This window comes from Geotrypetes seraphini, chromosome 1 (assembly GCF_902459505.1).
Source record: "Geotrypetes seraphini chromosome 1, aGeoSer1.1, whole genome shotgun sequence".
Taxonomy (NCBI): domain Eukaryota; kingdom Metazoa; phylum Chordata; class Amphibia; order Gymnophiona; family Dermophiidae; genus Geotrypetes; species Geotrypetes seraphini.
Genome location: NC_047084.1, coordinates 500666872 through 500693942, shown reverse-complemented (window position 1 = coordinate 500693942; position 27071 = coordinate 500666872). Strand labels below are relative to the sequence as shown.

The 27071-nt window shown below is 45.3% G+C and overlaps 1 protein-coding gene across 5 annotated transcripts in view; it reads left to right on the top strand.

Annotated features, from left to right (window-relative positions):
- Positions 1–27071, top strand: part of GKAP1 (G kinase anchoring protein 1) — a 148998-nt gene that overhangs the window by 70509 nt on the left and 51418 nt on the right. For all 5 annotated transcript variants that reach the window (XM_033927601.1, XM_033927576.1, XM_033927592.1 and 2 more), the window contains one exon: positions 11985–12086. In XM_033927601.1, the coding sequence (XP_033783492.1) occupies positions 11985–12086 (102 nt within the window). The remainder of the gene's footprint in view (positions 1–11984; positions 12087–27071) is intronic.

Sequence of the window (27071 nt, the reverse complement as noted above, 5' to 3'; positions counted from 1 at the left end):
AAATTCATCCCTTGGTTTGGCATACCATCCCTATTGCACTGGAAAAAGAGATTAGGTTCTTACCTTGATAATATCTTTTCCAGTAGATAGGGATGGTATGCTGAAACTCCCCACCCATCATTGTCAATGCTCCTGCCTAGACAACCTGCTGCTTGAATTCTGCGTCTCTGACCTTTCTGCCAGCTGTTGTAAATTGAAAGACATTGTATATTGTGTGTATAGTTATTTGGGGTTTCCTCAGAGTTCCACAGTTCATATGGCATTTTGCTAATAAAGATTATTTGTTCCTGTCCTCTCCATGGTGTGTTGGAGCTATGTGTTTATATTTATGAGCAGATCAAAGACTTGGGGGGAGGGAGTCTCCCTGTTCTTCTCTCCTGTTCTCTCCTGTAGGGCTGTCGCCAGCTTTGTAACTAAATGACTAGGGGCAGCAGGGAGGAGGTACTGAAAGCAGTGATCAGTATTTCCTGCAATGGATTCAAAGGAGCGGTTGCAGGACCCTTAGTTCAGCATACCATCCCTATCTACTGGAAACGATATTATCAAGATAAGAACCTAATCTCTATATCTTTTGTTTTCCATTCCTTTCTTGATAACATTCCTTTTGCTTTCTTAGCTGCCGCCACACATTGAGCTGAAGGTTTCAACATATCCTCAACAGTGAATCCTAGATACTTTTCCTGGGCAGTGACTCTTCACATAAAACCTAGCATCACATAGCTATAGTTCATGTTCCTCTTTCCCACATGCATTACTTGCACTTGCTCAAGTTATACGTGATCTGCCATTTTGATGCCCAGCTCACAAGGTCCTCTTATAATTTTTCACAATCCTCTTGCGATTTAACAACTTTGAACAACTTTGTGTCATCAGCAATTTAATTATCTCACTAGTTATTCTTATCTCAAGTCCTTCATATTTTTCAGCACCCCATTGTTTTGGTAGCCATACTGAATTGTGGGAAATACCTACTCCCAATTTTACATGTAGTTTGCTCCTTCAGGTTAGCTGTGCTTTTCATATCTCAACTCCTTAGGTTATAACCTGTCTTATCTGTTTATATGATCAACCTCAGATGCCTTAATGACACTGTACAATGTAATGGTTTTACTGTGGTTTAATTTGTTTTAAAATTTCATCTTTCTATTCTAATAGTGTGTTCTACTGATATTTGAGTGTTTTCTTATGGTCATAATGCCACTATTATAGCATCATTGCAAATAACATTGACATGCTTTATCTGATACATAGCCCATTTTATTCCTTTGCGTGCTATGGTAGATAGCACATCCTAACCATTAATAAATTAATCTCTAACTGAGGTGCTAGTGCAGGAGTGTCTACGTGCTTATACTTCCTAGTTAGTTCTGAGCTCTGAAAAAGGTTTTGATTCTCAGTGCTATCAGATGAAGACACCTACTTGTGTGTGTATATAGATAGATAGATAGATTCTGCTATCTGTTGAGACCCTCCTATTACAGGTAAGTAGCTTGTAGCTTTCTTATTTCATTAGAGATTGTAGACTTGATCACTTCTCTTCCTTAGAGGCCACCTTTTCATGGATGATGTTTCATGCAGCACTGAAACCCTGACATTTCTGACTCCCTAGTCTTCTACCAGTTGATATAATAGCACTGCTGTTGGCAGCCCAAAATATGGCCAATTATGCATGGAATGTCCAAGAAGTGAAATTACTGTATATTAATTGGAATTCTTGGAATTCCATAATACTAGTCCACACACACTCTTGAAAACTAAGGCAATTCCACATTATTCATATAAGTCTGTATGTATGTTCTGAGTGGTAGTGATCATTATTAGATAGCACTTTGTTAAACTTCAATGTGTTTTGAGATCCATCATTCCTTCTCTCAGATTAATCCTTAACTCTCAGGAGTTTAACATCAGGATTTATGTTCTTGGCTCTAGAACAATTTACTTAGTTATGAGGATCACATAATCAGTGTTTTTTTTTTTTTTCTTTCTCCACTTGCTGGCAGGGAGGAAGATTAACTAAAGCCTGCATTTTTGTGGTGGATCTCTAATAAGGTTCACATTTAGGGGGCATAAAAGAACAATGCTGCTTCTAAGTCACATCTAAAGCAGTGTTACTCCATTGACCTGGTATCATCAAGCAGTACCTTGGTACAGTAGACATAAACTAACCAAAAATAAACCTAAAGGTCCCCTCTAGATCCCAACACCCCACCTGCAATTGTCTGCTCTCTTACCCTCCCCTCTTAAGCCTAACTTACTGAGCATCCCTGATTTCTAGTGGAATAGGCAGGAGTCTAGTAATACTACTAGGGATACTATTTCTTTATAAGATGTCCTTATATGGAAACATGGCCCCTTAGTGGTAGTACCACAAGACTACAGTTAGGGATTGCTGTTGCCATTTTGAAACAAGGCACCAGAGAGGGTGGGAGTGACTAGGGCTTACTCTCGCCTGTCGTACTAGAAACCAGGGTTTCCAGTAATGTTTCAAGTCAAGTTTCAAGTTTAATATGTTTTTGATTAATCGCTTCATCTAAATTCGAAGCGATGTACAATATGATAAAATTACAATGTAAAAACAGAATCATAGAAGATAATACTAACAAGGTTAAAAAACAAATTTGACGAAATTGGAGACAAGAGGAAAATATGGGGAAGAAGTTACATTTTAAATAAAAAAGAATATACATAAAGGGAAAGCACATGAGGGAGGGATAATGATAATAATTTTAAAAAGATAAAATTTAGTAGGAGAGTAAAATTGGAAATGAGACTTGAAAGAAAACTTTATGAGATTCTCATGATTATTTAAAAAGACACTTAGAAGCATAGTTAGTTTATGAATGCGTCATTAAACAGGAATGTTTTTAGTTTACATTTAAATTTTCCTAAATTAGATTCTTCCCTTATAAAGCTTGGTAGAGAATTCCAAGTCTGGGGTGCAGTGACTGAAAAAATAAACTGTCGACGCGTATTTATTATTTTTAGTGATGGAATCGTTAGAAGATGCTGTGCGGCAGATCTTAAAGTTCTATTAGCTGTATAAGGGATAAGGAGTTTGTGAATGAAAGCCGGAGTTTTAAAGAGAAGTGATTTAAAGGTGAGCAAGCAGAGTTTATATATTATTCGATGACCCACCGGAAGCCAATGGGCTTCCTTAAGGAGCGGCGTTACGTGATCAAATTTTTTTGCTGTATAGATAAGTTTAATGGATGTATTTTGTATTATCTGTAAGCGTTTTATTTCCTTTTGTGCTATACCTTTGAACAGGGCATTACAGTAATCTATCTTTGAAATGACAAGTGAATGAATGAGGATATTTAGAGAATTGGCATTAAGGAACTGTGATACAGAGCGGATTTGTCGAAGCCTGAAGAATGAGGACTTTATAACATTACTAATATGGTCATGGAAGGAGAGAGAGTGATCGAAAGTAACTCCGAGTATTTTAATATTGTTTACCTCTTGTAAAGGATGACCCTTAATAGAAATTGGGAGGCTTAGTTTGGGGTTATCCTTCCAGGGAAAAAGTAGTACATTAGATTTAGAAATGTTCAATGCAAGTTTATTATTGTTTAACCAATTATGTATTTGTTCTAATTTTGTATTGATTACTGATATGTCAGAAGGATTATTGGTATCAATGGGGTGCAGGAGTTGGATATCGTCGGCATAAGCGAAGACATTAAAGCCGATAGATTGACATAAAGTTAACAAAGGTGCAAGAAATATATTAAATAGAAGAGGAGAAAGTATAGAACCTTGTGGGACACCGTTTGAAGAGGGGAAAGTATTGGAAGTTGAATTATTGAAAAAAACAGATGAAGAACGATCAGAAAAGTAAGAGTGAAACCAAGATAGAACTTGGTCTGTGATACCAATTGACTGGAGCCTAGTTAGTAATAGCTCATGATCAATTGTGTCGAAAGCCGCCGAAAGATCCAAAGAAACTAAGAGAACTGATTGATGATGGTCTAGAAAGTAGTGAATAATGGTAGTCATGCCTATTAGTGAATGTTCTGTAGAATGATGTTGCCTAAAGCCAGTCTGATTGGGGTGAAGAATATTAGTTTTTTCGATAAAATCTGAAATCTGGTTAAACACCACCTTCTCAGTTAGTTTAGATAAAAATGGGATATTGGCTATCGGTCTGTAGTTCGACATATCTTCAGGACTAATTTTGTGATTTTTAATGATCGGATGAATAATTGAGTGTTTCCAAACCGTAGGAATGATACCTTTTTTTAGACTGTTACTAACCAGGGTAAGAATTGCTGGTCCGAAAATCTTAAAGAATCGCTTAAGGAGGAAGGGAGGAATAGAATCAGTTTGGGAACCTTTTAAATTAATAGTTTTTAAAGTAGCTTCAATCTCTGCTAAAGTAGGAATATTAAATAAAGAACATTTTGAAGAAAATGAGCTAAGCTCCGTTAGTACTTGATCAGATTTAACTAATGAGTTTATAGTGAATGTGGATCTAATATTGTCAATTTTTTCAATGAAATAAGTAGCGAGTACGTATGTAGGTACGGATTGGGAGACACGGAGTTACTTCATGGTGGATGTTGGGGGAGGGGACAATTGCGAAAGGTCACTACAGGAGCCTTAAGTTTGGGTGAACTGCTTAGGGTGTCAAAAGGTAAAAGGCTTGACTTGGGGTGAGTCCAAGTGAAGCTTTCTGTATGGGGAAGGCACTTAGACCACACTTTGAACCATTGGTGCTGGCTGCTTTAACAAACAACCTGGAAGCATTGGGCTGTAGCTTGGCAGCCTGATGCTCCTGAGCATTAAATCATTAGAGCCCTTGAGCATAAAATGGGTTAGTGCACTAATGCAGCTTGATAAGTTATCTAAGTGAGCTATCATTAAGACATGTAATTTTTCTTGTTTTCCTTCCTTCCACTCTTGATCTAATATAACTACTGTAGGTCTCATTGAATAAAATGGGACCTGTGCTGCTATATCACAAGTTTGTGCCTCTTAACAATAACCCATGTTGATTAAGCCCCCCCTTAATGCTTTTCCTCTTAGTATGTTTGCATTAAGTGTACTCATACCCCACAAAGTACATCTTACCTTTCCATTTCTCATTTTGATAAACTCATGTGCTACATTTTCTTTGCTTCTCGTATCCTCCTTCATTATACATGCAAAAGCTATACTCTCCAAGGACAAGCAGACATTATATTCTCACTTCTGGGTGACATCCACAGAACTCGGCACAGACAGTCAAAAAGTGTACTGTCACTTTAAATTTTTTTAAACCGCCAATACTGTATGCATGCTGGTGCCTTCCCACCCAACGTTGGCTCACAGGACCTGCAGTTCTTAGTTTTCCATGAATCTAAGAAGCTGTGTTTGAGAATTCCCTCAAAGCATGCAGTGTTCTCCCCAGAAATTTTTTCCAGCCGGGAGGCATGAAAATGTAGCCGGGCGGGGCGGGATGGGGAAATTTGGTGGTGGGGAAAATGAAAAGGTACTTTTACTAAGGCTTGCTAGCCATTTTAACACACGCTAAACGCTAACGTGTCCATTATAGTTTATGGATGCGTTAGCTTTAGTGTACGCTGAAATAGCTAGCACGCCTTAGTAAAAAGATCACTAAATGTGCACTATTTTTATTAGTTAATTGTTATTAATTATTTTCCAATGCTCAATATGACTTTCTTTTTTAAGGTTTGACACTTAGGCAGTGTTCCAGTAGCATTTAAGCCACCCTTGAAAAAAAGTAATGCAGATCCTCTTATTCCGAATAACTAATGACCAGTATCAAACCTTCCATTTCTTTCAAAACTACCGTACTTCAAACTCAAGTTGAATCAGTTAATGCTTTGCATCCCCAGCAATCTGTGTTTTAAGACACAGCATAGAGACAGTAGTTCCTGCCTTAGGGCTCCTTCTACAAAGCTGCGATAGCAATTCTGCCACAGCAAACGCACTGAAGCCCATAGGAATTGAATGGACTTTGGTGCATTTGCCATGGGAGAATTGCTACTGTGGCTTTGTAAAAGGGACCCTTACTTAGTGAACTCCATACTAGTCACCTAGAGACCAATGTTTCTCAACTTCTTCAATCCAAGTACCCCCCTAAGTCTAACAAATACCAACTGAGTACCTTAGTCCAAGCTCCGTCCCTGACCCCACTCCCATTATAATAGTACTAATTGTAATGCAATTTCTTCCATTCATTTTTCATGTACACACAACCCTACTGTACAACCATTAAAATACTCCTCCCCAATGTCAAAATTATAAAAATCCTATTAATACAAAAATAATAATAATGCAAAATACATTTATAAGTCCAACTTTAAAAGCAAGGATAAGCCTCCCCCCCAATATACCCCCAAACAATAAGATGTATAATCTAGAAAAGTGTTTCTCTACAGCACAGCAACTGCATCAATAACCCCAAGACTACCATACATTCTTCAAGCATCCAGTCCCTACTCTATTAAATAACACCAGTTACGACCCTCCCACTGCAGAATCATTTTTTTTTGGGGGGAAGGGGCAAGGTCGCAACGGTTCATAGTCATTCGTGCGCGGAACTTCAGCGCACCGACATTTCAGCGCAGACAAATCAGCACAAGACTCCAGCAGGCTGCCTAAAAAGTTACTTTTAAAGAGCTCCAACGTGGGGTGTGAGTGGGGAACCCCCCCCCAGTTTACTTCATACTGTTCGCGCTGCCATTGGGGGGGAGTTGTGGGGTTGGAACCCTCCATTATAGAGTAAACTTAACTTTTTCCTGATTTTTTTTTTTTAGGAAAAAGTTCAGTTTTCTCTGACACCCCCCCAACGGCAGCGCAAAAAATATGAAGTGGGGAGGTTCCCCCCACACATCCTCTTTAAAAGTAACTTTTTAGGCGGCACGCTGGGGTCTTGCGCCGATTTGTCTGTGCTGAAATGTGGACGCGCCGAAGTCTCGCACGCTTTTGTCCTATCACCGGTCGGAAGTAGCTTTCACTATGTTTTATGTTCCCAAATACCTGTAAACATAAATAAATAAATGTGCTTAAACTTCCAGACTTGTGTATTTAAAGTCAAGGGTTGAATGGAAAGAGTTAATCCTAAATACCGGAAAGTCACAGGCAAATAATGAATTAGTTTAGTGACAGTGGCACTCGGTGTCTCACCTCCTGGGGCTCCGGCTGTAAACGGCCTTGGGATAGTTGTGTCTGGTTAGCAGTTCGGGGCTTGTGGGCGCTGCCAGAACCAAGCTGCAGTGGGCAACAGGAGCCAGGCAACCAGAGCCATGGCCGCCGTGGTTCCAGCCCCAATGCCGGGCATCTTCCACCTCCTCTTCCTCTGGTAGCCACTTGACTTGACTTGCTCCAAACCGATGCTGAGCAGGAGCTGCCGAAAGCCTTGCACCGTCAGCGAGCTGTTGTCGTCATAGCGTGTGAAAAGCACGTGCAACTGCCGCCACTGAGCCAGCAACGCCCGCTCCCGGTCCATGGCCAGCTCTAGCTCTACACTGTTTCCGCTACCGGCCGCACAACGAGAACAAAGGTGGAGAGATGAGCATCGACAGCATCAGCCCTGCCCAGCCGCCCCTTCCCTCCCAACTCACATATCCGTCGGCAAAGTTGCTAGGCAAATCGTAAGCTTCCCTCCATAGGTCAGTGACGGAGGGAAACTTATAATTTGCTTTGGGCCTTCCTCGTTGCCGGGTCCTGCCTTCGCGGAAACAGAAAGTAGGCAGGACCCGGCAGCGAGTTGTAAGCTTCCATCTGTCATTGACCAGTCTCCTGCCTTAGCCCACAGTGAACTCATGCTTCGGGGCTCTAAGGTGTGTGTGCTGGCTTCCCTTCTCTTCTCCACCCCCCCCCCCCCTCCCGGATGTAACTTCCGGTTTCGGAGGGAAGAGAAGGGAAGTCGGCACACACACCTTAGAGCCCCGAAGCATGAGTTCGCATCTCCAAGCCGGTGAGAGGTGGTTTTGGGGGGGGATTTTTTTTACATTGAGCGGCAGCAGCTGCAGGATTCCCGATAGATGACAGTTGGGCAGTCATCTAAATTAGGCGGGCGGAGCGCCCGGCTAAAAGGCCCTGGGGAGAACACTGGCATGTCAGACTTTAATCTTTTTTGTGCATTTCTGATCCTTTTTTCATTGTTATCATAATATTTTGTTTTCTTTTGGGTCTTCATAAACTTTTATTTTTTTTTTCAAACTGGGTTTTTGGGCCTTTGGGCTCATTTCAGCCCGTTCCCATGCCAGAAGTGTTGACTCTCTTTTTAGGTTTGACATTTACTCGAACTCCCTGGGCCATTGAGCTTTTGACTTCACATCAGCGGTTTTTATATCGATGTTCAAGGCACTTAGTGGCTTCAAGCAGTGTACTCAATGTCAACAGATCTTTTCAGGTATAGAGCCACATAACTGGTGTGTGCAGTGCCTAGGTCCAGACCATTGATATATTTTGTGCAGAAGAGGTCACTTAAGCCAGAAAGTTGCAGTTTGAAATATTCTTCAGTACAACTTCAACGACATCAAGTATGGCTGGAGACTCCACCCCTGACATTTAACCATTGACTCCAGCATCTACATCAGCACCAAACATGTCTGTAACATCATCTTCAGTGCTACCAGTTTCAGGGGAGTCTTGTAAGCAAGCTAAGAAGCACAAATGTGTCATCTCTTCAAAGCATGCATTGGCATGCTTTGACAAACTTCGCATCGATACCTTGAGGCCCAAATGCCATCTCTGCAGTTGGTGTCTCCTCAGAGATGGTCCTCATCATCAAAATCTCCAACACCTTGACACCAACTCAACAAGCGCCTAATATACCTTTGGTAATATCGGTGCCAGCACCATTGTTGCAAAAACATTTTTGAATACATTTGCATCCAGTACAACCTCCTGCATCATCTCTCCCAGCTTCAACCCAGTCCGAGCATCACCCATATAGTACATTGAGGCATCTATCTTGGACACCTCAACATTGAGTTTCTATATCGAAGAGCACACAACACATGCATTATTTTATAGGGGTCGGAACTCACCAACTTCGTCCCATTCTTGACGCTCCCCTCGACACTTTCCTTGACGTTCCACTACAAGAAGAGCTGACATCAAACACTCTTGATTCCAGTTTGTCATCCTTTCTTCTGATCACTACCCAGACTTCTCTGCTGATGAGTCTTAGGGATACCATTAGATCCTTCACCACCACCTCCTCAACACAGATTCTCACCTGAAAGTCTTTTCTTTACCAATTTCATCAGACAGATGGGCCAAGCACTCCCTATCAATGTGGAGTCAGAAGAAGAGCCTAGGACAGAGCTTATGAAGACCTTGGACTACAAGCAGTGGCCCAGAAATTGCATTGAGGTACCACTTATGAAGAAAGCCCTATTTAAAAATTGGGGAACTCCATTATTTGTACCAATGGCTCCAAGAAAATTGGACACATTATATAGAATCCAGTCTTGTCCCAAGATTTGATACACCAGTTAGCTATAAAATGAGCAAACAGTTCTTGTACATATGCCAGTTCTCCATCAGGCAGAGAGGGCAAAGCTTTGGACAAATTTGGTAGAAGAATATTCCAAGCAACGATGTTCACTAACAGAATACCCAACTACAACTTTTATATGACTTTATTTAAAATCTAAACAGCTACCAGATTATGAGCAGCTTCTTCCATCAGACCAGCTCAGATCTTTTCAACATCTGACTAATGATTTGTTGGAAACCAGAAAATATGTGTTCAGATCTACATTTGATGTCTTTGACATCACCTCCTGTGCTTCAGCGGTATTTATCACAATATGCAGACAGGCCTGACTCCGCATTTCAGATTTGGATGTTAATATATAAGACCGCCTCATCAACATCCCATGCTTAGGAAATGATCTATTTAGGGATTGCATTGAGGAGGCTACACAAAAGATCAAGACATACAATGATAGCCTTGTCAAGCACAAAACCTTCTCAATCACAATTGTCCCGTTCAGCCGGACACCCCTGTCTCACTGAAGAGAAACCTCAACAGGAGAATAAATTTGCCATCTCACTGAAGAGAAACCTCAACAGGAGAAAATAACTATCCAGTCACAGCCATAATTCAGGAGCTAGTTGAATAGCGACTATCACCTGCTGGGAGATAGAGCAAACTGAAGATACAGGAGGAGTGCCAGCCAATAGGACCACCTGTTAATAAGTTTCTCTATCTCCGCCTGCTGGTAAATGTGTGCTATCCCATTGGTCTCTGGATTCATCTGCTGCATCTAAAGGAAAGAAAATTAACAGGTAAGAACATAATTTTTCCTTCACATTAATCTCCTGGAACTCCGGGCAATTTGCAACACCCTTTGCACCTTCCAGGATTGCCTCCAGAATCAAGTAGTCCTCATTCACACAGATAATCAAATTTCCATGTTCTACTTGAATAAACAAGGAGGCACAAGGTCTCATACACTTGCTTCACAGTCTGGTAAAATCTCCATGTGCTAGATCCAATCACTTGTCCCCTACTATCAGTTCTAGATTATCTCCTTCAATTCTGGTCTCAAGGCTACTTAAGTACATGTTCATCTCAGTGCTATTAGTGTCTTTCATTCACCATTAGACAAAAAACCACTAACCCTTGGTTTCCAGATTCATGAAGGGCTTCTACCATACCCAGCCTTCTCTCAAACCTCCTCTCATTTTGCTATCCACTCTGATGATGTCTTCTTTTGAACCTCTTGCAACTTCTTCCCTCAAACTTGGAAAGTGGTCTTCTTCATAGACCTCATGTCTGCATGCCAGGTCAGTGAACTTCAAACACTAGTATAAGATCCACCCTATACAGCCTATACAGAAAGGGTGGTTCTTAGCACACATCCAAATTTCTTCCCAAAAGTCATCTCCGAATTTCATCTTAACCAGTCCATCGTTCTATCTGTAGTCTTCCTGAGACCAGATTCTCATGACTGGTAGATTGTATCTCCTTTGCATATTCTCAGGCTGATCTGACACTTGCAGGCCATCTCATGGCTCATAAAGTTTGAGCAATGACAACTTCAGTAGCCCTCTTCGCTGTACACTTATTGAGGGCATCTGTAAGGCAATCACTTGGTCCTCAATTCATACCTTCACTTTCCATTACTGTTTGGATAATCATTCCAGACGGGATAGTCAGTTTTGCCAAGCAGTTCTGTAAAACTTATTCTCTAGCTAAATGCCAACTTACCCCTCCAACCCTTTCGGTTTCACCATGTTCATGGTAGTTAACAGTAACCCTCTTCCTAGAAGCATGACCCTGACAGCTTGGAAGTCCCAGATGTGAGAATATAATGCCTGCTTGTCCTTGAAGAAAGCAGAGTTACTCCCCTGTAGCAGGTTTTCTCTGAGAATAGCAGGTTTATATTCTAACAACCTCCCCACCTCCCCTAGTTGGCTTCTTAGCTATCTTACTGAACTGCAGGTCCCATGATCTGATGTCGAGCAATAAGGCAATAGCACATACACAGTATGGGCTGTACTAAAAGATTTAAAGCAGTGGTCTCAAACTCGCGGCCCGGGGCCACATGTGGCCCGCCAGGTACTATTTTGAGACCCTCAGTATGTTTATCATAATCACAAAAGTAAAATAAAACAGTTTCTTGCTCGTATCTCTTTTTAGCTATAATTTGCAATATTATTATTAAGACTTAGCCAAAAGGAAAGATTTATAAACTATAAAGAATTTTACCTCATGTAAAATTGTCATTTCTTTAATAAGACATCAACTATTTTTTTTCTGAGGCCCTCCAAGTACCTACAAAGCCAAAATGTGGCCCTGCAAAGGGTTTGAGTTTGAGACCACTGATTTAAAGTGACAATACATTTTTTGACCGTCCATGCCAGGTTCCATGGATGACATTACCCAGATGTTAGCATATATGCCTGCTATCCTCGGAGAATGCGTGCTACAGGCAGATAACTCATAAAATTGTTGTACATTTTGTTTTCTTCTGAAATTTAATTTTTTGAGTTCTTGTGTCTGCTTATTATAGGACCTGGTTTTGAAAGATGGAAAATCAGAACAATTAAAACTGGAAATTGAAAAGAAAGGTGAAGAGATCCAGCAGTTGAAAAAAGTAATCACTCAATGGGAGGTATGTGTTAGTTTATTCTGTTGCAGTCAAGTGTATTTCTTTGTTTTTATAATGGTTGATTTTAAATATTTTCTTGCCATGTAGCAACATACAAAAAGGACTGGAGAAATAATATACAATTCAATAATAACAAAACATTGCAGTAATGTAACTGTATACAAAAGTCACCAGTGTTCCCGCTAAGCTGCGCTGGCGTGCGCTGGCGCACAAAATATTACATAGCAGCGCACAAGTTTCTCGTCACAGCGCACACACGTGCTTGCAGGCAGGCGAGCTGGCAGTCCATGTAACGCGTCGCAAAGGTAAGGGGAGGCTGGGGGAGGAATCGTACGTCGGGGTGGGGGTGCGAGCAGGGAGGGGGGCGATCGGAAGAGGCGTACGGCAGATGGCAGGGCGGCGAGAGGAGAGTCGGGTGGGGGGGGGGGAGGGGAGTAGTAACACCGGAAGAGAGCGGCAAATCCGGGCAAGGCAAGACTTGCAGAGGCGTACCTAGGGGGTGCGGGGGGTCGATCCCGACGGTCCGCTCAGCTCGCCAACAAGGAGAGGCAGCCGGACTCGCGTACGCTCCGACCGCCTCTTCTTGGGGATGATGATGAAGATATTGATGATATCTAACTTGAGTGAAGAATTGATTCCATTCCAGTTTCACAACAATTATTCTACAACATATTGAGTGAACTCTTCTCACTGAAGGCAAACTTTGTGCCCAATAAAATGGTTTTCAATATTTTGTTTTAATGTATTTATACTTTTGTGTAGAAGCTGGAATTGATAGATTGTCTAGAAATTGAAAGCATCAAACGTATTGTCTTCTGGACTGTTTTTAATTTACAGTTTACACATATGGATGTAACAGACATAACTACATTTGTTGTAAAACATTTATTAAGATATCATTTCATCCCTACAATTTCTGTAGACTGTTTTAAAATAAATTTGAGTTTTTCTGGTTAAAAAAAAAAAAAAAATAAAGAATTTTGTACTTTCAAGAATTAATGCGTTGTTTTGTGTTCTTAAAAATATTATTTAACGTTATTTAATTTAGCGTGTAGGCCTAAAATTCCTTTGAATACCTCGTCCTCATGTATCAGCAACTTTGACAACATATTTATTTGGCTCATAACTTGCTGGCGCCCGATATTTTTAGCTCACAGTGAAAAAAGTTTGCTCACAACACCCGCCCGCTTAGAGGGAATACTGAAAGTCACCCTATCAATATGAAGGAAAAAGCCTTAAATGGCTCAAGGAAAAAATCCTTGAACCCAATGAAGTAAGCTAAACATAAGCGGTACTTCAATAACCATCTATCATAAGCATAAAAAAAAACCTTAGGCAATTAAATCTTAGAAACTTCTGCAGCAGTGTGAAAATTGAAGCAAATTTTTAAGGTTGCTTATCTGGACACTTATCAGGGATCTTGGTGGCCTCCAGAGAAGCAATTTGTTAAATTTGCTTAAGTTTTCCCACTGCTGCAGAATTTTCTAAGATTTATTTATTTAAAACATAATGGATGGTTATTGAAGTACAGCTTATCCCAGGACAAGCAGGCAGCATATTCTTGACTGATGGGTGACGGCACCGACGGAGCCCCGGTACGGACACTTTTAGAGTGATTGCACTCTAAGAACTTGGAAAGTTCTAGAGACCGCACTGCGCATGCGCGAGTGCCTTCCCGCCCGACCCCGACGCGCGGTCCCTCAGTTTCTTAGTTTCCGCGGAGCTAAGAAGTCGCATTTTCAACGGCTGTTGAAAGTATTTTTCATTCGCCTTCCCGCTCGCGTAAACTTTTTCGGGTTTTTTCTGCCCTTACTTTTTTCTTTCTTTTGTAAAAAAAAAAAAAAAAAATCTTATTTTTTTGTCGAGTTTTCTTGATTTGCCCCGGCGGGGCCTACTGCCATCATCGAGGCCTCGGCCTTCGATTTGGCAGAAGCCGTTTTTCCGTTCATGCCCCCCCCAGCCCGGGTTCAAGAAGTGCCAGCGGTGTGCACGGCCTATTTCACTTACAGACCCACACAACTGGTGCCTTCAGTGTCTGGGTCCGGAACATCAGGCCGCCACCTGCACCCGCTGTGCCACTTTGAAAAAGCGGACTCTCAAAAATCGAGAAATCCAACAGAGACTGCTTTTCGGCACCGACATGTCCGACCCCGTGTCTTCGGCACCGGTTTCGGTACCTGTTTCGTCGGCACCCACCTCATCGACGCCACGCGATACCGCGTCGGCGTCGCAACATCCAGGTAAGCCGGCTAAGAAGCCTTCCCCGCTGGAACGTCCTCCGGTCTCCAGTGCAGAGAGTCCAGTCCTGCCGACCGTGAGACGCCAGCGGAAGCGCTCCGCCCCTATTGAGGTGAGTCCCTCGACATCGGGCTCCTCATCTCCGGGGCGTAGAGCGGCACCGCAGGTACCGCAGAAGAAAAAAGCGGTACCGGTGCCCTCCCTCGATGATCGCATTGCGGCCATCTTGCAGGTGCAGCTGAGGGAACAGCTTAAACAACTCCTTCCAGCTCTCCTGACACCGAGCCCTCCGGTGTCGGTCTCCACTGGGCAACCGGTACCGATTGTGGAACAGTCTATATTGTCCCCATCCACTCCTTCGGTACCGGTACACTCGGCCTCATCGGTATCGATGCCTGTCCTCGCACCGGAGCCCAAGTCTCTTCACCAATCGGTACAGACTTCGGCTCCGGTGCAACCGATAACATCTCCCGGTACCGCGTCGATGAGGTCGGGTAAGTCGGTACACAAGTCCCGACACCTGGACCCGTCCACTCCGGAGTCTCGGAGCCGTGGTCCCCATATTCAAGACCCTGATCTGTGGGGCGATTCTGAAGAACCTTTTCTGTCAGAAGGAGAATGTTTGTCAGAGGAAGACGAGCCTGTACTTCAGGACACTTCCTCCAAGCCTGATTCCACCTCTTTCTCTTCTTTTTTAAGAGATATGTGTGAATCTCTTTCCATTCCTTTGGAGGCTGAGTCTAAAAAGTCCAAAGCTTTTCTGGACGCTCTTGATTTTGACCAGCCTCCAAAGGAATTTTTGAAACTCCCTTTACATGACATCCTGAGGGAGACCTTTTACAAGAATCTGGAGACTCCTCTTACTGTCCCGGGAGCTCCTCGCAAATTGGATTCCCTTTATAAAGTAATCCCTATTCCTGGTTTCGATAAACCACAACTCTCTCATGAGTCTCTTCTTGTAGAATCCACCCTCAAGAAGTCCTTGGGAGCTAGTGTCTATGCCTCTGTCCCTCCTGGCAGAGAGGGTAAAGCCATGGACAAATTCGGTAAGCGACTTTACCAGAATGCGATGCTTGCTAATCGTTCTGGTAACTATGCTTTTCATTTTTCGTTTTATTTAAAGCATCTCCTTACCACCATGGCTTCCTTTGAGCAGTACCTTCCTGTGGGGAATCGTGAGGCTTTCCATCAGTGCTCTTCAGCTCTTTTCCAGCTCAGAAAATTCATGGTAAGGTCTATATATGACACTTTTGAGCTTACCTCTAGAGCAACAGCCATGTCTGTGGCCATGCGCCGTTTGGCTTGGCTCAGAGTCTCTGAGCTTGATGTTAATCATCAAGACCGGTTGGCTAATGCCCCATGTTTAGGGGATGAGCTGTTCGGAGATTCTATGGACTCAACGACCCAGAAGCTCTCGGCTCATGAAACCCGCTGGGATACCCTTCTTAAGACTAAGAAGAAACCTCCACCTTCACGGCCATTCAGACAGCAAACGGCCTATCAGCGGCGTTTTGTGGCTCGCCCCTTGCAGCCTTCCACTCAGCAACCTAGGAGGCAGCGTCAACAGCAGCGGCAAACACCTAGGCCTCAGCAGCAACAACCAGCTAAGCAGCCTCCTCCACAAAAATCGACTCAGCCCTTTTGACTTGATACTCGAGGGCATAGCCAGCGTTCAACCATCTCCTCTCCTCCCTCAACCGATAGGAGGACGACTGTCTTTCTTTCTCAGCCGGTGGGAAGTTATCACTTCGGACCAGTGGGTCCTCAACATCATCCGCCACGGCTACTCTCTCAACTTTCACACCCTTCCGGGCCAAAGTCTACCAAAAGAGTCTGCTTTGCACACTCCTCAATCTGCCCTCCTTTGTCAGGAGGTTCAGTCCCTCCTGCTTCTGAACGCCATAGAGGAAGTTCCTCTGGACCAAAGAGGGCAAGGATTCTACTCCCGGTATTTTCTAGTCCCCAAGAAAACAGGAGACCTCAGACCTATTCTAGATCTGCGAGATCTCAACAAATGTTTGGTCAAAGAAAAATTCAAGATGCTATCTCTAGCTACGCTTTATCCTCTCCTCGATCACAACGACTGGCTATGCTCTCTCGATCTCAAAGAGGCCTACACTCACATTCCAATTCATCCGGCCTCCAGACAGTACCTTCGCTTCATGATCAATCACTGTCATTACCAATACAGAGTGCTCCCCTTCGGTCTTGCCTCCTCTCCAAGAGTGTTCACAAAATGTCTGGTAGTGGTGGCAGCGTTTCTACGCTCCCATCACCTTCAGGTTTTTCCCTACCTGGACGATTGGTTAATCAAGGCCATTTCATCTCAGACTGTTCTTCTGGCCACCAACCAGACCATCTTTTTTCTACAACTACTGGGGTTCGAAATCAATATACCCAAGTCTCACCTTCTGCCTACGCGGAGACTTCAATTCATTGGAGCGGTACTGGACACGGTCCAGATGAGAGCCTTCTTGCCGGACAACCGTCTTCACAACCTCCAATCGCTCTGTCAGCAGGTGCTGTCCCAGCACTCCATTTCTGCAAAGCAGATGATGATTCTCTTGGGTCACATGGCCTCCACAGTTCATGTCACACCCCTGGCACGGCTTCACCTGCGCACTCCTCAATGGACCCTGGCTCTCCAGTGGTCTCAAGCGACAGACTCTTGCTCACGACACATATCTGTGACATCGTCTCTTCGTCAGTCTCTGCAATGGTGGTTGATATCCTCAAATCTCTCCAGGGGCCTTCTGTTCCATCTGCCTCCTCATCATCTGGTCATCACCACCGACGCCTCCCCTTATGCATGGGGAGCTCATCTGAACGAGTTCCAAACTCAGGGCCTTTGGACTCCTCAGGAAAAGAAGCATCACATCAATTTCCTGGAACTCAGGGCAATGTTCTATGCCCTCAAGGCCTTCCAACACCTTCTATTTCCTCAAGTCCTTCTAATTTGCACAGACAACCAGGTGGCTATGTACTACATCAACAAGCAAGAGGGAACGGGCTCTCGCCTCTTATGCCAGGAAGCCCAGAGAATCTGGTCTTGGGCGTCCTCGCGCCGCTTATTCCTGAAAGCGATTTATATTCAGGGAGAACAGAACTTCTTAGCGGACAAGCTCAGCAGAGTTCTCCAACCCCACGAATGGACTCTCGACCCATCGACTCTACAGTCCATCTTTGCACAATGGGGCACTCCTCAGGTGGACCTTTTTGCAGCTCCTCACAATCATCAGTTGCCCCAATTCTGCTCCAGACTTTACTCTCCTCACCGTCTGGCAGCGGATGCGTTTCTTCTGGATTGGTCCAATCTATTCCTTTATGCTTTCCCTCCTCTGCCTCTCATGCTTCGGACCTTGTTCAAACTAAAGAGGGAACGAGCCACCATGATCCTGATTGCTCCACGGTGGCCCAGACAGCATTGGTTCTCCCTTCTACTTCAACTCAGTTCCAGGGATCCATTTCTACTTCCACTGTTTCCATCTCTGCTTACACAGGATCAGGAAACCCTCCTTCATCCCAACCTGCAGTCTCTACACCTGACAGCTTGGTATCTCTCGGGCTGACTTCAACTGATCTTTTGTTATCTCAGCCTGTTCGCTCCATCCTGGACGCCTCCAGGAAACCAGCCACTCTACAATGTTACCATCAAAAGTGGACGAGGTTTTCTTCTTGGTGCCTCCTACATCATCATGACCCCAAGTCTCTTGCAGTGGAACCTCTATTGGATTATCTGCTTTCTCTGTCTACTTCTGGTCTCAAGTCTACTTCCATCAGAGTTCATCTCAGTGCCATTACGGCCTTTCATGAGCCGGTCCAGGGGAAACTCCTTTCAGCTCATCCCCTGGTCTCCAGATTCATGCGAGGTCTGAAACCACCTCTCAAAGCACCTCCGGTGATCTGGGATCTGAACGTGGTTCTTTCCGCCTTGATGAAGCCTCCATTTGAACCCTTGGCTACTGCCTCTTTCAAGTTTCTCACTTGGAAGGTACTTTTTCTTATTGCTCTCACCTCTGCCAGGAGGGTCAGTGAGCTCCATGCACTAGTTTCTGATCCACCTTTCACTGTCTTTCATCACCACAAGGTGGTTCTACGTACACATCCAAAGTTTCTCCCTAAGGTTGTTTCTGAGTTCCATCTCAACCAATCTATTGTACTACCTGTTTTTTTCCCTAAACCTCACTCCCATTCCGGGGAACAGGCTCTTCATACTTTGGACTGTAAGCGGGCTTTAGCTTACTATTTAGACCGTACTAAGCCCCACAGATCATCTCCCCAACTTTTTCTGTCCTTTGATCCTAATAAATTGGGACGTCCTGTTTCTAAGCGTACGCTATCTAATTGGCTTGCTGCGTGCATTTCATTCTGCTATGCTCAGTCCGGACTGACACTGGAAGGTTCTGTCACGGCACATAGAATTAGAGCTATGGCAGCATCTGTAGCTTTCCTCCGTTCCACGCCCATTGAGGAAATCTGCAAAGCTGCTACGTGGTCCTCAGTCCATACTTTTACATCTCATTATTGTCTGGATGCTTTCTCCAGACGGGATGGACATTTCGGCCAATCTGTTTTGCAAAATTTGTTTTCCTAATGGCCAACCTTCCCTCCATCCCTCTTTTTGTTAGCTTAGAGGTCACCCATCAGTCAAGAATATGCTGCCTGCTTGTCCTGGGATAAAGCACAGTTACTTACCGTAACAGGTGTTATCCAGGGACAGCAGGCAGATATTCTTGCGTCCCACCCACCTCCCCGGGATGTCTTCTTAGCTGGCTTATCTTAACTGAGGGACCGCGCGTCGGGGTCGGGCGGGAAGGCACTCGCGCATGCGCGGTGCGGTCTCTAGAACTTTCCAAGTTCTTAGAGTGCAATCACTCTAAAAGTGTCCGTACCGGGGCTCCGTCGGTGCCGTCACCCATCAGTCAAGAATATCTGCCTGCTGTCCCTGGATAACACCTGTTACGGTAAGTAACTGTGCTTTATGTTTAGCTTACTTCATTGGGTTAAAGGATTTTTTCCTCGCGTCATCAGGCTTTTTTCCTTCATATTGATAGCGTGACTTGTATACAATTATATTACTGTTATTGAATTGTATTTGTCTATCATACAACTTAATTATAATTGAATGTTTTACATTCAGATTTTAATTTTCAGTTTGATTGTGCCCCCTTTTTTAAAAGAATTTATTCATTTCATTGCTAAAGCAAAAAAAAAAAAAGTTTTATTGAAAAATGAAGCTGATTTTCTGCTTCAATAGTTGTAGCAAGTTAGTCTGTTATACAGAACTTTCATACCATTATAAATATTTGCTTGTGGTGATCTGTTTTAATGTTTGCTTTTGTAATTCCCCTTCTCCTTTCTGCTTATCAGTTAAAATTAGGGCTGCATTTTGCTTTAAATTTTTGATCTCAAATAATCACACTTTTAGATTGATATAAAAAGCAAGCAGAGATATGCAGTTCAACATATCTCCCTCTCTCTTCTGCCCTCCCTCCCCCTTGATCTGATAGTGCACTCACACTCTCACTCTCTCTGTTCCTCCCCCCCCCCCAGGTTCAACATAGTGCTCTTATCTCTGCTCCTCTGTCACCCCCAGATCCAACATTGCACTCACTCTACTCCCTCACCCTCCTCCATACCTTTCAAGTTGCTTAGGGAGCAGCAGTGCAACAATGTCTATAAAATACCTGCTCTGGAGGCTCCCTCCACCACAATTTTCTATTTCTTCAGGGACAGGACAGATCAGATGGAACCTCTTCAACAGGCTCTCAACAAATACTTGGTGAAAAAGAGGTTTTGCATGGTTTCACTGGGAACCTTGTTATCCCAGGACAAGCAGGCAACATATTCTTAACGCATGGGTGACGTCACCGACGGAGCCCCGGTACGGACCTTTTTAACTAGAAAGTTCTAGTTGGCCGCACCGCGCATGCGCGAGTGCCTTCCCGCCCGACGGAGGAGAGCGTGGTCCCCAGTTTCTTCGTTTCCGCGGAGCGAAGAAGACGCATGTGTTTTCAACGGCCGTTGAAAAACTAATTTTTGCCTTCCCGCTCGCATATTTTTTCACTTTTTTTCCTTTTTTCTTATCGGATTCCCTTTATTTTTGTTTTAAAAAAAAAACTCATCGAGTTTTCCTTATTTTTTCAGGCCGGCCCCGGCGGGGCCTGTTGCCACCATACAGGCATCCAGGTTCGATTTTGCGGAGGCCGTGTTTCCATTCATGCCCCCTCAACCGGGTTTTAAGAAGTGCCAGCGGTGTGCACGCCCGATCTCCCTCCAGACCCACACAATTGGTGCCTCCAGTGCTTGGGTCCAGAGCATCGGGCTGACACCTGCACCCGCTGTGCTACGCTTAAAAAGCGTACTTTGAAAAATCGGCAGATCCAGCAAAATATTTTGTTTGGTACCGGATCTGCCATGGAACCGGCTGCGACGTCGACGGCACCACAAAAGTCGGCACCGATGACATCAACATCACCGGACCCTTCCTCGGGGTCGTTGGGCCCAGGTAAGCCGGCTAAGAAGCCTCCCACTTCCCTTGAGCGCCGTCCTGCCACGGTTGCGACACCGGCCCTCCCGGCACAGCACCGGCCCCGCAAACGCTCCGCTCCGATCTCGGTGAGTGCCTCATCATTGGCCTCCTCATCGCCGGAGCGTAGAGTGGCACCTATGGTACCGAAGAAGAAAAAAGCAGTACCGGTGCCTCCCCTGGACGACCGCATCGCAGCCATACTCCAAACACAGTTACAGGAGCAGCTGCAACAACAGCTCCAACAACTGTTGCCGGCGTTGCTGGCACCGCACCGAGCCTCACACTGTCCCATCGGTGTCGACCCCCCTCGGTACCGATTAATACTTCCATGCCGGTGCTCTTGGCAGAAACACCTACAGTACATACCCGTGATGCTGCCGACCCTGTCCGGTCCCAGGAACGACATCGGTCTTCCTCACCCGGTACCGCCTCGGTGCGCTCAGGCAAATCTCTTTCAAAGACCCGCCATGCCGAGCCCTCCACACCGATGTCCAAACGTACGCACCCCGACGTTGGGGACCCAGATTTGTGGGAAGACTCCCCTCACGGTACCGAGGAGGACGCTTCGTCAACCGACTAAGAACCCTCCATGACCGAAACCGTCTCCAAACCAGAGCAATCATCTTTCTCCAAATTCCTTAGGGAGATGTCAGCAGCTCTTTCCATTCCCTTAGAGTCCGACTCTAAAAAGTCTCAGGCTTTCCTCGATGCCCTAGACTTTGAGCAACCTCCCAAAGAATTTCTGAAGTTGCCCGTCCACGACATCTTACAGGAAACTTTCTATAAAAACTGGGAAGCTCCCCTCACGGTTCCTGGAGCCCCTCGTAAATTGGATAGCTTGTACTGGGTTATTCCAATCCCAGGGTTTGATAAACCTCAATTGCCCCACGAGTCTCTCCTGGTGGAATCTACTTTGAAAAAATCTCAGGGTTCCAGTGTATATGCCTCCACCCCTCCTGGCAGAGAGGGAAAAACCATGGATAAATTTGGTAAGCGCCTTTTCCAAAATGCCATGTTAGCCAATAGAGCCAACAACTACATCTTCCACTTCTCCTTCTACATGAAGCATCTGGTGCAACAGCTCTCCTCCTTACAGAAATACCTTCCTGAACGTAAGGTCCCTCTTTTCCAGCAACATATTTCCAGCCTCCTCCAACTCAGGAAATTCATGGTTCGCTCCATCTACGACTCATTTGAGCTGACCTCTTGCGCATCTGCCATGGCGGTGGCCATGCGACGTTTGGCATGGCTGAGAGTCTCTGACCTGGACATTAACCACCAGGACCGCCTGGCTAACGCACCTTGTCTGGGTGATGAACTCTTCGGAGAGTCCCTGGACTCAACAACCCAGAAACTCTCAGCACATGAGACCAGGTGGGACACTCTGATTAAACCTAAAAAGAAGACTCCACCTGCTCGCACCTACAGACAGCAGTCTTCCTACCAGCGCAGGTTCTCGGCCAGACCTCTCAACCCGCCTCAACAGCAGCCTCGCCGACCTCGTCAACAGCATCAATCTCAGGCTCGCTCACAGTCTCACCAACCTGCCAAGCCTCTCCCTCCGTCAAAACCATCTCAGTCCTTTTGACTTTTTCCTCCAGGGCATAGCCAGTCTCCCATCATCATTGCCTCTTCCTCAGCCTATTGGAGGTCGCCTCCAAATCTTCCTCAGCCGTTGGGAGGTCATCACATCAGACCAATGGGTCCTCAACATCATTCGCCACGGCTACTCTCTCAACTTCCAGACTCTTCCACCAGACAATCCTCCCGTAGAGTCTGCTTCTCACTCCTCCCAAACCCCCCTCCTCCTGAGGGAGGTCCAATCCCTCCTTCTTCTCAATGCCATCGAAGAGGTGCCTCCGTACCAAAGGGGTCAGGGATTCTACTCCCGCTACTTCCTGGTTCCCAAGAAGACAGGAGACCTTCGTCCCATCCTCGATCTCAGGGACCTCAACAAGTGTCTGGTCAAGGAGAAGTTCAGAATGCTCTCCCTTGCCACGCTTTACCCTCTTCTCTCTCAACACGACTGGCTATGTTCCCTGGACCTCAAAGAGGCCTACACTCACATCCCAATCAATCCGACTTCACGTCGCTACCTACGGTTTCAGATACAGCACCGTCACTATCAGTACAAAGTGCTACCTTTTGGCCTCGCTTCATCGCCCAGGGTGTTCACCAAGTGCCTTATTGTGGTGGCGGCCTTCCTCAGGTCTCACAACCTCCAGGTGTTCCCCTACTTGGACGATTGGTTGGTGAAAGCACCTACGTCTCCACTTGTGCTACAAGCCACTCATCACACCATCTCTTTCCTCCATCTCCTGGGGTTCGAGATCAACTACCCCAAGTCGCATCTGCTTCCCACACAGCGACTTCAGTTCATTGGAGCAGTTCTCGACACCACACTAATGAGGGCGTTTCTCCCCTCCGACCGTTAACGGATCCTGCTCCACCTCTGTCGTCAGGTGCTCCTTCATCACTCCATTCCTGCCCGACAGATGATGGTCCTCCTGGGCCACCTGGCCTCGACGGTCCATGTGCTTCCTCTGGCGCGACTCCACCTCAGGACACCTCAATGGACTCTTGCGAACCAATGGTCACAGACCACGGATCTTCTTTCTCATCCCATCTCTGTGACATTGTCTCTTCAGCAATCTCTTCAATGGTGGTTGAACTCCTCAAATCTTTCCAGGGGTCTATTCTTTCATCTACCCCCTCACTCCATGATCATAACCACGGATGCCTCCCCCTATGCATGGGGAGCTCACCTGGGAGATCTATGCACCCAGGGACTCTGGACCCCTCAGGAGCGTCAACATCACATCAATTTCCTGGAACTCAGAGCCATGTTCTATGCTCTCAAGGCCTTCCAGCACCTTCTCTGCCCTCAGGTTCTTCTCCTGTGCACAGACAATCAAGTCGCCATGTACTACATAAACAAGCAAGGCGGCACCGGATCTCGCCTCCTTTGTCAGGAGGCTCTCAGCATCTGGACCTGGGCCACAATCTCTTCCTCAAGGCCGTCTATATCCAGGGCGAACAGAACTCCCTGGCCGACAATCTCAGCCGCATCCTTCAACCTCATGAGTGGACTCTGGACCCTTCAACACTCCACTCCATCTTTGCTCGCTGGGGCACTCCGCAGGTGGACCTCTTTGCAGCGCCTCACAACCATCAGCTGCCCCAGTTCTGTTCCAGACTCTTCTCTCCTCATCGTCTGACCCCAGATGCATTCCTGCTCGACTGGACGGATCGGTTCCTCTATGCCTTTCCTCCACTACCTCTGATGTTGCGGACGTTATCCAAACTCCGCAGGGACAGGGCCACCATGATTCTCATCGCTCCTCGGTGGCCTCGCCAACGCTGGTTCTCCCTCCTGCTTCAGTTCAGCTCCAGGGAGCCCATTCCTCTTCCTCTGTTTCCTACTCTACTTACGCAGCAACGTCAGTCTCTACTGCATCCCAATCTGTCTTCGCTCCACCTGACAGCTTGGTTTCTCTCGGGCTGACCTCTCCAGAGAATCTGTCTCAGCCTGTCCGTCGCATTTTGGATGCCTCCAGGAAACCGGCCACCCTCCAATGTTACCATCAGAAGTGGACCAGGTTCTCCTCTTGGTGTCTACTGCATCATCACGATCCCACCTCATTAGCGGTGGAAACTGTACCGGACTATTTGCTCTCTCTGTCTGACGCTGGCCTCAAGTCTACCTCAATCAGAGTCCACCTCAGTGCCATCACTGCGTTTCATGAGCCTATCCTCGGAAAACCTCTCACGGCTCATCCACTGGTTTCCCGGTTCATGAGAGGCCTCTTCAATGTCAAACCACCTCTGAAGCCTCCTCCTGTCGTCTGGGACCTGAATGTGGTTTTATCAGCCCTCATGAAACCCCCTTTTGAGCCTCTTGCCACAACTTCGCTCAAACTTCTAACATGGAAGGTGCTTTTCCTCATTGCCATCACCTCTGCCAGGAGGGTTAGTGAGATGCATGCACTGGTCGCCGATCCACCGTTCACTGTTTTTCACCATGACAAGGTGGTTCTGCGTACCCATCCTAAATTCCTCCCCAAGGTGGTCTCGGCTTTTCACCTCAACCAGTTCATTGTGTTGCCTGTCTTTTTCCCTAAACCCCATTCTCATCCTGGGGAACAGGCGTTGCACACGCTGGATTGTAAGCGTGCCCTTGCTTACTACCTTGACCGTACCAGGGCTCACCGCTCGTCCCCTCAGCTCTTTCTGACCTTCGATCCTAACCATCTAGGTCGTCCTGTCTCTAAACGGACGCTTTCCAACTGGCTTGCTGCCTGTATTGCGTTCTGTTATGCTCGGGCCGGTCTCTCACTGGAAGGTGCTGTCACGGCCCACAGGGTCAGAGCTATGGCTGCTTCTGTGGCTTTCCTCCGTTCCACGCCCATCGAGGAAATCTGCAAGGCTGCCACTTGGTCCTCAGTTCACACGTTCACTACTCACTACTGTGTGGATGCCTTCTCCAGACGGGATGGACACTTCGGCCAATCTGTGTTACAAAATTTATTTTCCTAATGACCAACCATCCCTCCTCCCTCTCTGTTAGCTTGGAGGTCACCCATGCGTTAAGAATATGCTGCCTGCTTGTCCTGGGATAAAGCACAGTTACTTACCGTAACAGGTGTTATCCAGGGACAGCAGGCAGATATTCTTACGTCCCACCCTCCTCCCTGGGTTGGCTTCTTAGCTGGCTTATCTTAACTGGGGACCACGCTCTCCTCCGTCGGGCGGGAAGGCACTCGCGCATGCGCGGTGCGGCCAACTAGAACTTTCTAGTTAAAAAGGTCCGTACCGGGGCTCCGGCGGTGACGTCACCCATGCGTTAAGAATATCTGCCTGCTGTCCCTGGATAACACCTGTTACGGTAAGTAACTGTGCTTTACCGCTATTTGAGAAGCATGACTAGTTCTGCTCTCTACCATACCATTTGTTATGTCCCACAAAATTTCAGCAAGGATTAATTGCGGTTTACAATAAGATTTCAAGATCAGTCATTCAAGTTGAGAAGGAGCCTTAGGACATAGACGGGTAGAGGTCATGAGGGTTTAAAAGAAGAAGAGATATGCCTTTAAATATTTTTGAATTTGAGGTAAAAAGGGAGTTGATGCAGACATAGAGGCGGTTTATTCCAAACTTTGGGTGCCTGGAATTTGAAAGAAGACTTGAATAGTTTCTTCCGTCGGACTTGTTGAGGTGGTGGAAAGTTTAGCTTAAGGCGTTGTGTTATTCTTGAGTTATAGAAGGAGCACGGAACCCTAATGTCTGATACTAGTCCATTAGAGTTTTCTCCATATATTACCTTATAGACCATACATGAGATCTTCAATTGAATTTTTTTTTTCCCTCATTGGGAGCAAGTGTAAACCTTTCAATAATGGACTACCCTTTTCAAATTTGCTTACTTGTAAGACTAATCCTACCACTGTATTTTGGAGTAGTTGCAGTCTCCTGTGTTTTTTCTCAGTGATACCATAAAAGAGAGAGTTACAATAGTCCAGATCCGGGAGTAACACGGTCTGTACAATTGTTTTAAAGCTAGCTTGGCTTAAAACAGGTCTTATTGATCTTAGTTGTCTTAAATGGAAAAAAGAATTGTATTTATTTATTTTTACTAGTGTATCAATCTGGCCTCCAAAGGTTAGATAAGAATCCAGGGTTATGCCTAGTATTTTTGAAGATCTGTCTTGAGTTTCTCTCCTGTAGCCAACTTCAGATTTGTGGATGATAATGAATTGTAGTCTGTTTCCACATACCCAAGTATTCAGTAATCCCTGCTAAATATTGTAAAGTAAAACTAACTCCACTATGCAAAAAGCTGCACACGATACTAAATAGGAACCACAAACAGCAGCAAAAAAAGGTCTGATGGACCTTCCAAGTAACTAACTTCTGTCTCGAGCACTGGACTACCAATCATATGTCATATAAATAATATAATTGAAAAAAGGAGGGAGTCTCAGTGTGAAGGACCAGCGAAAGGAGAAGAACATCTCCAGCTAAGTTTTCCTTTTTGATTCTGGGAGTCAGCTGGGGGGACCTTCAAAGTATTTTTCTCTGTTTCACTATTGAATTTCACTTTATTTCACCCTATTTTTGATTTGGTTGGTGGGTGCACACAGGAGGGATTCGATGATGGTGTGCAAGTGGAGGTTATTAGACCTTCACCTTAGCATGTGAGTGCTGGAGATGTTTTTCTC